The 12,876-nt window shown below is 42.0% G+C and overlaps 1 protein-coding gene across 1 annotated transcript; it reads left to right on the top strand.

Moving 5' to 3' along the window:
• The first annotated feature begins 1,811 nt into the window (after positions 1-1,811).
• On the top strand, positions 1,812-6,682 carry AKAIN1 (A-kinase anchor inhibitor 1). Its single transcript, XM_035125983.2, has 2 exons — positions 1,812-1,827; positions 6,442-6,682. The coding sequence occupies exons 1-2, from the start codon at positions 1,812-1,814 to the stop codon at positions 6,630-6,632; spliced, it is 207 nt and encodes a 68-aa protein (XP_034981874.1). The 3' UTR covers positions 6,633-6,682.
• The last annotated feature ends 6,194 nt before the right edge of the window (positions 6,683-12,876 follow it).

The raw sequence follows: 12,876 nt of genomic DNA, 5'->3' as shown, positions 1-12,876 counted from the left end.
TCGGGCATCATAACCAGAAATTATACAACAGGATACGCTTGCCAAAAGCTGCATTTTGAAGGCCAAAAGGTGTTTCCTTATTGAAGGAGAACTCGGGCCCAAAAGTTCAGGCACAATGGTGAGCAGGGATGGTACATTTTGGCACATGAGGTGCACTCCCAAAAAGGCCCCCCTCCCTACCAGGGAAGAAAGGATGAGGGAACAGCCAGGGGTTGGGGGGAAGAAAGATTGACAGCAGGATCTGCTGTCCTTGTGGATCCTGCTGCCTAAACCAGTCTCACATCATCTTGCCTCATGGGTGGGTCGGCCTTAATGGTGAGAATGAATTAAAGATCATGATGAAGCTGAACAGTTAGACGCCAGAACTAGAAGGGTTCCCAAACTGGTCTGTGGACCACCAGTGCCACACAAGCTTCATTCAGGCTGGAAAAGCAGAAAGAGCCTTGGCTTATTTCTACTTGAATCCAAGGCTATGACTATGGGAGAAGCAGAACCTTCTTGGGGTGTTAATCCTGTGAACCCTTTCATCATAGGTTCAGGTTGTATATATGTGTAAATTAACCACATACGGTATCATAAAGACACCACAGTCTCCGCTGTGGTGCCTTATCGAGTGAGTACCCTGAACTGGAGTGTTGCACTGCTTGAAGATTCGGATGGCATGCAACACTGTGTGTTAAGCAAACATCAACCATTGCGCTTGCTTCCTCGCTCTCCTTTTGGAGCCTGTAGCTTTTTCCTCTACATCACAACACAGCAAACTCTGCCATCAAGACTCAGGCTTTGTCTAAGAGCTGGAGGAGGGTCCCCACCCATATGTCATCTGGCACAGAGTCCCCTCTCCTTTGCTCTCTTGATGGCACATCACCCAGGCAGAACCCAGGAAGCTAGCCTGGTTTGATTAGCTTTTATTGGATCCAGGAATTTAGAGGGGTCTGGCACCACCAAGCCCATAAGAGTACTATATTTGTTTTTCCTGCAGAACCAGATGCTGAAAGTGGCATTTGCAATAACCAGCTCAAGTGATGAGACGCTTTCAGAAGTCACTCTTGCTTCTGTTAAATCGTGATCATCTGGCAATACTAAGACTACACTGGGATTAAAAGATACCAGCAAACATATTTTCTGCCTCGTATTTTTTCTCTCTAGCCTACTCTAGCTCCAGTTTCAAGGAGCTGTTTTCTGTTCTCTTGAAACTGCCTACAGTAGACGGACCCGGGAAAGATCTACAGCTAATTGCGTTTTGTTTTTGTTTTTTTGCGGTGGTGAACCTGCGTGAGATGCAAAGCTGCAACGTCCCGAAAACTCCACAGAGCCTGCTTAACTAGGGGCTTTTAAGCTTACCCTTGCAGAATACCCCGTAAATGTCAGGCTTGCTGCATCCAGCGCTGAGGTTGACAAGAAGAGTTAATTAGGAGCAATTAGTTTATCCTCCTGCCGAGAGCCTCTGCGCTTCCCTTTCCCCCTCCCCTGCTGCTGCTGCTGCAGCAGCAGAGTCCAACATTGCTGTGCGTACAGCAGACGAAGGAATGAGATATGAGCTGAGTCCCGGTCTCTCTTTCCCCCTCCCGTCCCCTCCCCTCCTCTCCTCTTCCTCCTCCTTTCCAGAGCGGTGCATTGTGGAGGTAATCGCCGAGGAAGCAACGCGCCGTTGACTCCGCTGTCCTACTCTGAGAGCTGTCCAAGGTGCTACTTCTCCTGGGAGTCCTTGCGCAGCGCACGCTCTGGTGCTTCTCGCTGGACCGGCCCCCGCCTTTCCCCTCTCCTATCCACGTCCTCTCAGTATACTGTTCCCTTGGCAGGAAGAGACCATGGTGTTTGCTCCAGGTAACGTATTTACTTCATCTCTCTCTCTCTCTCTCTCTCTCTCTCTCTCTCTCTCTCTCTCTCTCTCTCTCTCTCTCTCTCTCTCTCTCTCTCTCTCTCACACACACACACACACACACACACACACACTCTTAGATCGTTGCACGGTGGGCCCTTTCTGCTCTCCTTGAGAAGCAGGGGCGGAGCTCTTCCACAAACATACGTACGCACATGCCTGCATGCGTGCCTGCACACATACACACGCACGCACCTCCACCCAAATGCAGATCGGGACTGTGTGGATATGCTGCCCCGACAGGCATGCTGACAGAAACGCCGCAGAGGACCATCTGGAGCTATTGTTGAGTCAGTTTTGTTTGGGACCAGATGAAATAAAGTTCTTCTTCATCATCCCAACAGCTCTGGAGCAAAGAAAACTGCGGGGAAGCATACGGGAGGGGTCTGAGTGGGAGGCTGATAAATGGAAGGATAGTTCTTCAGCAGGAAAACAGGGCTGTGCCTGTGTGTAAAAAAGTGTTTACTGGTTGTTTGTCGTCATAGGTGTTTTTCTCTCCCTCTCTCTGAATCATAAGGTTACATGGTGGTTAGACATAATGAATTCTCTCCCTAGTTTGAAAGTTTCTCCAAATCATGTTTGTTTGTTTGTTTGTTTAGTTATTCAGAGAGAGGAGAAAATTTATCTGTAGCAAAAGTTGCTTCTAAAGTCATCTTTTTTTAAAAAAAAAATCACCAAGCAGGTCTTGTTATTTATTCCCATTTATTTATTTACTGCATTATCTCCCACACTTCTCACTTAGGCAGGAAGAACCAAATGCACAAGTATAGGATGGGGGGGGCACTTGGCTTACGAGCAGCACATGTGAAAAGGATCTAGGGGTCTTGGTGGAACACAAGCTTAACATGAGTCAACAGTGTGGTGGAGCAGCAAAAGAAAAAAAGAAAAGCTAATGCTATCCTAGGCTGCATCAACAGAAGTATATGTCCAGATCAAGGGAAGTAATAGTACCACTCTATTCTGTCTTGGTCAGACCACACTTGGAATACTGTGTCCAATTCTGGACACCACAATTTAAGATGGATGTTGACAAGCTGGAACGTGTGCAGAAGAGGACAACCAAGATGATCAAGGGTCTGGAAACTAAGCCTTGTGAGGAGCGTTAGAAGGAGCAGGGTGTGTTTAGCCTGGAAAAGAGGAGTCTAAGAGGAGATATGATAGCCATGTTCAAATATCTTAAGGGGTGTCACATGGAGGAGGAAGCATGCTTGTTTTTTTCCTCCTCTGGAGGGTAGGACTCAAATCAATGGCTTCAAGTTGCAAGAAAAAAGATTCCAACTAAACATTTGGAAAAACTTTCTGACAGTAAAAGCTGTTTAGCAGTGGAACAGACTCCCATGAGAGGTGGTGGGCTCTCCTTCCTTGGAGGTTTTAAAACAGAGGTTGGGTGGCCATCTGTCATGGATGCTTTGGCTGAGATTTCTGCATTGCAGGGGGTTGGACTAGATGACCCTTGGGATCCCTTCCAACTCTATGATTCTATGATTCCTTCCAAGCAGCTCAAAGTAGCATTCTTGGGCTGCAGTCCTAACTCCATTTACTTGGGAGAAATCTCAATTGAATTCTGGGGACTTACTTCTGAGTAGACATAATTAGGATTGCACTGTTATTATTAATTAGGATTACACCCACCTACCCACCCCATTTTATCTTCACAGAAATATGAGAGATAGTCACTGGTCCCCAGGGACCCCAAGGACCCCAAGGAGCTTCATGGCTGAGTGGGGATTTGACCCAACTCTTTCCAAGCCTGGTATTCTAACCACTACAGCTCATAGCTTGAAATCCTATGCACACTCTTCTAGGTGTAAGTCTCATTAAACACAATGAGACTTACTTCTGAGTAGACATGCATAAATTGTGCTGTTACAGTCCAGTCTGAATTCCTGTGTTCTCTTCCCTCTGTTCACAGTCCTCAAGTCACTACCGTAATTCTGGAGTAAGCCCATTAGGGTGGAAATCGATTTTGAAGAATGTAGCTTAAGGAACAATCAGATAATTGCAAACAGGATTATTAAAAGGTCTGTTTAAACCAAGAAACTCCTATGCTTTCAGCAACTGTGCGTGGTTACTCAGGTGTAAATGTGACTGAATTCAATAGGGCTTACTCTCAAGTAAGTGTGTTTAGGATTGAAGATTTATTCTTGCTCTCTGGGTGAAGATTTCTTTGGCAGGAGAATCACTATTCATTGAAATAAATTCTGATTTGTTTACTTGGGTACTTAAGATTTTTATAAATTGCCCTTCCTTAAAAGGAGCTTTGGGTAATGTACAACAAACATATAAACTTTATATCAAAAATAGTAAAACATTAAAAAGAAATATTAATAACTCATTAAAATTCATTAACACGTAGAGCAGATTCAGGCCTATAAGCTTCAACCAAGTAATACCTATTCTCTTTCGGAGCTGTGCGGCAATATCCAGATTTAGTAAAATGAACTTAAGTTCCAACTGAAATCAATGCGGCAAGTTAGTCTTGGTGTAAGCCATATTGATTTCTTGAAAACCACTGTGATATATATTACATACCTAACAAATTTCAGGTAAGTAATTAGCACTCATGCCCTACAAAGGTACAAGCTTATGCAGCATTTTGCATGAGAAATCATTTAGTGAAATAATTTATTATTAGTATAGATATAGATATATTTGATCCCTCAGCCCCGCTCATCTATGTATAAAATGACACTGTTGTGCAAACAAAAACCAGTGTGACAACCACAAGTCATTTTTTCAACTTTTTGGATTTTCCTCAGCCATTTATTATTATTATTTTAAAGACTGCAGCCTAGGCCACAATTGTTGTATGTGCTGTTGTTGTTGTTTAGTCATTTAGTTGTGTCCAACTCTTCGTGACCCAATGGACCAGAGCACGCCAGGCACTCCTGTCTTCCACTGCCTCCTGCAGTTTGGTTAGACTAATGTTTGTAGCTTTGAGAACACTGTCCAACCATCTCATCCTCTGTCGTCCCCTTCTCCTAGTGCCCTCCATCTTTCCCAACATCAGGGTCTTTTCCAGGGAGTCTTCTCTTCTCATGAGGTGGCCAAAGTATTGGAGCCTCAGCTTCAGGATCTGTCCTTCCAGTGAGCACTCAGGGCTGATTTCCTTAAGAATGGATAGGTTTGATCTTCTAGCAGTCCATGGGACTCTCAAGAGTCTCCTCCAGCACCATAATTCAAAAGCATCAATTCTTTGGCAATCAGTCTTATTTATGGTCCAGCTCTCACTTCCATACATCACTACTGTGGAAACCATAGCTTTAACTATATGGACCTTTGTCGGCAAGGTGATGTCTCTGCTTTTTAAGATGCTGTCATTGCTTTTCTCCCAAGAAGCAGGTGTCTTTGGGAATTCTATTTCAATGAACGGGACTTACTTCCAAATACTGTAAAGTATTGGGACTAAAGTGAAACACCAACAAGAACAGATCAGTTTCTGACAAGTTAAAATGTATTTTATTTTTTTATTGCCCAGTGTGCTGATTATTTCCAAAACACATTGGTAGACATTTTTACCTGGGACAACTTTATTTAACCCAACAATCCTTTGCTGCCAGCAGCACCCTCCAGAGTCGCTACACCTCTTCTAATTACCCTTTATCTAAGAGCACAGATGGTCCACATCATTATTCACAGCCTGTTTTTGAGGCAAACACATGAGGCTGGAGAACAGCAGCCGGAGATTATAATTACAATAAAGACAACAACACTATTTCCAGTGGCTGATAAGTTGATAATAAATGTGCCATTTGTGAATATTGTGTCAGAAGGAACAGGCTCTCCACACTCACAGGCCAATGTTTGCTTAATGTAATGATTCTCTTTCAGCTTGCTCTTGCAGGAAGGATATTTAGTAATTCCCAAATGTTTGTTCCCTTTCATATGATGAGTGTCATTTTTAAATAGCCTTCTTTATTTGTTATTTTATCTGGGAAGTTAGAAAGCAGACACTGCCACTTGCTGGGATAAGAAATCTCAAGAAATATGGGTACAATCTAGGAAATTTAAGAAAATTAAATTTCCAATTAAAATCAGTGTAGGCTGGTCTATTACAACAAATGGGGCACTGCCTGGCCCACCTTGGCCTACCCTCAGGCAGCCTATACCTATTTGCTGTCTTACTTATAACAACCAGTCCATTGGTTGGCCCTAGCTGTCAGCTTCCTCCTCCTTAGTCTCAGTGTTGTCCTTGTAGAACTAGCAAGGAGGACCTGTTGTCCTCCCTGGCTTCCACCATATGAGTCTCAGTGGACAGCAGCCACCACTAATTAAAATAATTGCAAAGGGTTTGTGCTATGGGAGCTTGTACATGAGTACAGATTGCAATGTACAGCCAAACAACTCTGGACTTGCTTTAGCAAGGGGGCAGATGTGTCACGGGCACGGCTATATAACAGACCACTCTTGTGGAGAAAGGAATCTTGTTTCGAAATATAGGGTGGCTCAGTTTTAGGTTGTATATATATGTATGCACACACACACACACACACACACACACACACACACACACACATGCACACAAAAAATAAACTCATATTCTCTTCTTTCCTGGTCAGGGGATAAATGTGGAAATGAACAAGAAGAGGCAAAGCTGCAGAACGTCAGCAAGCAGATTGTCCACACAGTCATTCAGCAGGCTGTCCAGCAGCTCTCCCAGGAGAGCCAGCAAAAGGAGAAGGCGAGGCATGGCAGCGGGAGCCTGCAGCTGGAGAGAGGGCAACTAACCAAGAAGCATGAGAAGAAGTAAAAGGGCCTGGTTTCTTCTCAGGGAATCTTCCAGTCTGCAGCACTTCCACCTTCTCAGCATCAGCTGTATCGCCAGTACCACACTACGTCAGAAAAAGCAAATCCAAGTATAACCAGCACATAGCGATAGATGTATACCGTTGCAATAGTCCTCAGCTGAGAAATAGGGTTTTAAGTGCATTAGGTAGTGCCACTCAATATTTATGCAGTGCCTTGAACACACGTAACAAAATAATGCTGTGGCCATTGAAGTAGTCTTAAGCGCAAGTCCTTCCCAAAGGACACTCCCTGAAGGACTTCCTGTACTGTTGTGTGTGTCATCATCTCCAGATGGTTAGTAGATGTCTCTTGAAGTTCAGGGGTCCCAGGAAGCCTTTCTATTGACACACCTGTTCGAAAATGTTCTTGAAAACTCCTCGAAGCACAAACCTACACCACCTTTCGAGTGAATACTGTGGCGTGCTAAATGACCAAATGAAATCTATGAATGAGTCTTTCACAAACAGACTGTCTCCTTAATTCAACCCAGAGTTAAACAAGCTTAAAGCTGCTGATTTAGGTTTTTGTGCTTTTAAAAACTTTATTTTTAATTCAAAACTGAATCAGTATTCAAAGATGTGAAATGAATGAGACATTGGGCACAACCCAGAGAAAATGTGTATTATCCCACACACACTTACTTGGGAATAATTGCCTTTGACCTCAGTGGGGCTTCTGAGAAAACATGTATAGGATTGCAATGTTAGCCCTTTAAAATCCATGCACTTCAAACTCTTTATAAGTACGTTCAGTTTATTTCCATGGGAATTAAACACAACCAACTTTTTCTGGGTTCTGCTCCTTTGTTGCTTTTGTTTATTTATTTTTTGTTTTTATTTACAAAACTTCAGCATATTTCTTTGGAAGACCAGAGGGCTGTCTGCAAGCAACTCCCAAGTGCCCATAGAACTTCATATATATATCATATGTCCGGTGCCATGGGCAGAAGACCCTCCTTGGGTTCTATGGAGAATCCCATCTTACAAGGAAATAGATAGCCAATGCAATGAATGGGCTTTGCATTGTTTTCCTTGCATATAGGGAAAGACAAAGAACTTCATTTCCTTCATACTGGGCTTTATATATTCTTTTAATCCACAGGAGCCTTCCAGACTGGTATACTTGTCCTTATGCATAGTTCTTGTTTAAAAGCAATCATATACCTGTATTAAAATACAGTCTATTGTATCACCTGGGTCTGATTTAATGTTTCTGAATAAATATATATTAAGAAAAATCTGGAATTATCAAAATGTCTTAAAAAATGCAAAATAGAAAAAAAAATCCTTCAGCAGCACCTTAAAGACCAACTAAGTTTTTATTTTGGTATGAGCTTTCGTGTGCATGCACACTTCTTCAGATACACTAGAAACAGAAGTGTCAGACCCTATATATATATACAGAGGGTGGTGGGTGTGGGTGGGAATGGGTGATGGGCTGATGGGAGTGGTAAACCTGAGATGGCTGTTAACGACTGCTGATTACTGCATTTAGTCCTTGGGGGGGGGGAGCAAGGGCTGAGGCGCTAAAGAAAGCTTGATCATGCATAATGAGATACGAATCCGATGTCTCTATTCATCCCAGGTGACTCCATAGTTTTAAGCTTGGTAATGAGTTCCAATTCAGAAACTTCTCTTTCCAGTCTGTTCCTGAAATTTCTCTGTAATAAAACAGCTGCTTTGAGATCTTGTATAGAATGTCCTGGGAGATTGAAGTGTTCTCCTACTGGTTTCTCTGTCTTATGGTTCCTATGCAGTTTATTTTATAAGTTCTGTTCATTTTTTTAATCACTAGGAAGCTAATAAATGCAAGATAAAATGGTTCACCATGTGCTTTTTATGCCTAGCAGTGCTGCCCTACCGTACATGTCTATTCAGAAGTAATTCCCACTAAATTTAGAGGAGCTTATTCCCAGAATCCCAGGTAAGTGGATTGAGGATTTCCGCCTAAATTTCACAAGTATTCACTTGGATTAAACATCTGCATTCCTCTGCCTTGCTCTTCCATGTGTAGAACACACACTTATAGCTCCTACGTATAGAAGAACACATTACCTTTGATATTATCCTAGTAATGAAACAAAGGCACCACATCAGGGATAATGTTTTCTTCTAAGAGCTACATAGCTGTATTAAGAACCTGATCTGCAGGTTCCCCAGTTGGGAAAACAGCAATGAAGTGGGAAGAATTTTAATTGATGTAATATTTCTGTAGCCATAGCTGCCAAGTTATCCCTTTTTTAAAGGGATTTCCCCTTATGCTGAATAGGCTTCCTCGCGAGAAAAGGGAAAACTTGGCAGCTATGTCTGTAGCCATCATGTATCTGGATTTACCTTGCACTGAGCTCATGTGTCAGACGGCTCCTCCTTTCTGCTGTGTCAACCCAGAACAAGCTCTTATCAGGACTGCAGGATGAGTCATTCTGGAGACTTGTAGAGAACTGATATAACTCTATAGCGCAGTGCACATTCCATATGGTAATAAAGTGCTTGTTTCATGGTATTAGATAGTGACTCACAATAGCATTTGAGAAGAAACTAACCTATCACAAAATATCTCATTTCCTGTTGCATTCTGATTTTTGGTACTGGAAATATTGGGGTGTTTAAGCAGTGGTTGGATTCACATCAGTGGAAGGCTAACAGAGTAATCCCATGCATGCCTACTCAGAAGTAATTCATAGTGAGGTCGATGTGGCACACTCCCAGATATACAGGATTGTAGCTAAGACTGAGGCTGTGATCCTATATGCACTTACCTGGGAGAAAGTCCTATTGGACTCAATGAAACTTCTGCATAGGATTGTAATGTTAGGAGACACTAGATGTATTCACTAAATCTGGTAAAGAAGTTCTCATGGGGAATTGATATGATAGGTTAGAATATTATTGCAATACTCTCAGATTATTTTAAGGCTATCTACAACTATAAGATAAGTAACATATATAAGGCAGTCAGAAATTACTTCAGAACAACACAGTTCATACATATGAGTACTGGAGCCAAATGAGGTGCATCTGTTTTCAACTTTAACTGCCCAGTTGCCTCAGAAACAACGTTAGCAGCTGTAAGTTTTATTTGTTTAAGGATGCCTGTCCTGCCTTCAGGAAAAACATTTTCAGGGCTACTTTATAAAACAAACTACAAAGCCAAATGCATAATAAAGCTGCAATGGAAGATAAAAGCAGTAGAGATGACTCAGATAGTTAAAAGGCCTGGAAAGGGTCTGGTTAGATGTGGCATTGGTTTTCAACTGCACGTTTTTGCTTGTATTTATATGAAAAAGGAGGAGGAGGAAAAAGAGGGAGTGCAGTGGAAAGCACAAGAAAATGTGCTTTAAAGGTATTGTGTGTGCATGCGGTCCATCCTAATTTCTGATCATGTGTATTCAGAGATCTCATGGATTCCTCTGGGATTTGGAAGTTCAAATGCAGCTCTGACCTTCTGTAGCATCATATACACAGCTTGTACATGAGCAGCAGTATCAGTTTCAAGTCTAAATGTCTGTTGCACTCCATTAAGTCAATGCCGTGCGAAACGAAAATGGCCAGCGTGTCTCCTGCCACCATGACTAAGATCTGAGAGAGACTAAATAATGGGTTCAACCCAACTGCTTAATTCTGTCATATTTTAGGAGCGAGTGATTACACGCTAAAGTGCTCATAATAGAAACGGGAAATGGCTCCACAGCATGGTTTTGCAAATGAGTCATCAATCAGATGTTTTACAGGCGTCTGAGGAAAGGGCAAGCATCACAATCTCCCATATATTCCACAAAGCGCAAAAGAAAGAAAGAAATGGTGGCTGCAAAAATAGCCGCTGGATCACCATGTCCTTAATTATTTAAATGTTCTTCAGAACATTGTACCTAGAAGGGTCTCAAGTTTCTGTGTGACTGGAAGCATCTTATTCCAAGCAGTCTGAGTGCCTTGGACAAGGATCTCTGTCCTGTGCTGCAATTGGTGAATGTCCCCTGACTCTCAGACGCCCTGCACTATAGTTCCTGTTCACTGACAGTTTCCTGTATGGCTGTTCAGAGGGAGTTAATCCTACAGAATGTTTTCTAAGGCCAGTTCACTTCTTACATTTTCCCCACACAGAAAAATGCACTTTCCAAGTAATCCCACCATTACTTAGCTTATGTCTGGTATCACAATATCTAATTAGCATTGAGGTGGGGAACAACAAAATAATAATAGTAATAATAATAATAATAATACCCTGCTCCAGCCACTCTGCACAGCTTTCAACACATATCAAACATAATAAAACATCAGACATTAATAGTAACAATCTGATCCAATATAAAAGTCACAATACCTTTAAAACAAACAACTATCCAATAAAGCAATATTCAATAATCCATTACAATCTAATACTAAACAGTAAAATTTCCATCCCGTGAGCATAGCTGCCAAGTTATCCCTTTTTTAAAGGGATTTTCCATTATGCTGAATAGGCTTCCTCGCGAGAAAAGGGAAAACTTGGCAGCTATGCCCGTGAGTCTGATTAGGCCTGGCACAGGTCCCAGTTTTGTGAAAACCCTGCCCACCTGCCTACAACTGAGGTAATGTGATATCAGGTAAGAGGCAAGTGGAGATGTGACTGTCAGAGCACAAACAGATGCCTAAAAGTTCACTACCATTCATGTTTTGGCAAGGGAGGCTTGCTCTCGCTGCCATTGAACTGCCTATCAACTAATATCATCATGCTACTCAGTTTCCCCATGGGGAAACTTCGTAGGCAGCCAATCCAAGCAGAAAAGTGAAGCTTGATGTAAGCACCTAGCAGATTATAGGTCCTTGGTTCAAATTCCCTGGGATCGGCTACACTGCTGAGTAGGAACTGCAGAACAGCAAACGCCTACAGAAAGTGAACAGGAACTCACTTCAAGCTTTCTGGGACTCCTGCATTCCTAAGTACTAAGCAGCAGGAATGAGGTGAAATAATGACAGCAAATAGTAAAAAGGAACAAATCAGATGGTTTTCAGGGAGTATTCTGATCTCCTAAAATACAACTTTCACCCCCAAAATTATTGGGAATATGAATTTTGTGCCTCTGAAACTACACCAGCCTGATTCTTGTTAAATTAAAGGTGCTTTCCAGACTTGTTTGCAGGATAGCACCCCCTGGTCCCAAATACATCCTGCCCTGCCTATTTCACTTGAAGTTTTCCTGCTCACCTTGAGCTGAACTTGTGTGGCTTTTCTTTTATACAACTTAATATAATATTTTGTCATGCACAGCTGCCATTTGCCACTCAAAAAAACTAACAGTTTATAACAAGTGAACTTTCTCCTGGCAAATTTTACCTGTCCCTTTACAAAAATGTTCTGATCATCCAGCCATTAAACAGCCCCCTGTCTCATCAAATCAACAAGCTCCAGGCACTTTTAGATGTCAAACAGGTTTACATTCTAATTTTATTAGAAACAAATCTGATGTCACTGCAGAATAGCAAGTGGCTACAACAGTGTCTCACATCTACCTTTCCTTTAAAATCCATTGTAACATTTCATTAAGTGGACTTTTAATAGGGCTGTCACTTCACTCAGGTTTTATTACCCCATTATATGTCTGTTTTAACTCATCAATCAAGTTAGTATAGGTGTTTGCTGAGGAGATTTGATTAGCTGTTTAATGATATAGCTCATCTTGGTTAAATGAAGACACATTTGAATCTAATACACTTCAATTATATCATAATATTTGGATGCATGTATCAGAGACATGTTTTAGTAACATAAATGTATAGATTTTGTATGAGAGATTAGACTAGAAAATTAGTTATTGAATGAGCCCTTTCATTTATCCGTTGCACATACCCAACACACAGCTATATGAAGGTTTAGAGAAGGGTTGGGAAACCCAGAGAGGGCCTTCGGAAATTGTTGAACTACAACTCCCATCATCCCTGAAAATTGTCCATGCTGACTGGGGGCTGGTGGGAATTGTAGTCCACATTTGGAAGACTACAGGTTTCTCATCCCCAGTATAGAAGCAGTAAGGCTCTTGTTGCAATGCTAATGAAGAAGTTAGCAGAGGCTTGGTGTGGCTCATTTTGATGAAGCCTTACCGAAGTTCCTACTGGAAGAAACTGAAATGCTCCGACTCTCTGCTTTCTGTCTGGGAACCAAAATACATACTCCACACAGACATCTAAGTGTAGACAGTCCATTGCATAGCAAAGGATATATGGAAGGAA

Source organism: Zootoca vivipara, chromosome 8, assembly GCF_963506605.1.
Source record: "Zootoca vivipara chromosome 8, rZooViv1.1, whole genome shotgun sequence".
Taxonomy (NCBI): domain Eukaryota; kingdom Metazoa; phylum Chordata; class Lepidosauria; order Squamata; family Lacertidae; genus Zootoca; species Zootoca vivipara.
Note: the sequence above shows the minus strand (reverse complement) of the source record. Positions and strands in the feature narration are given on the sequence as shown.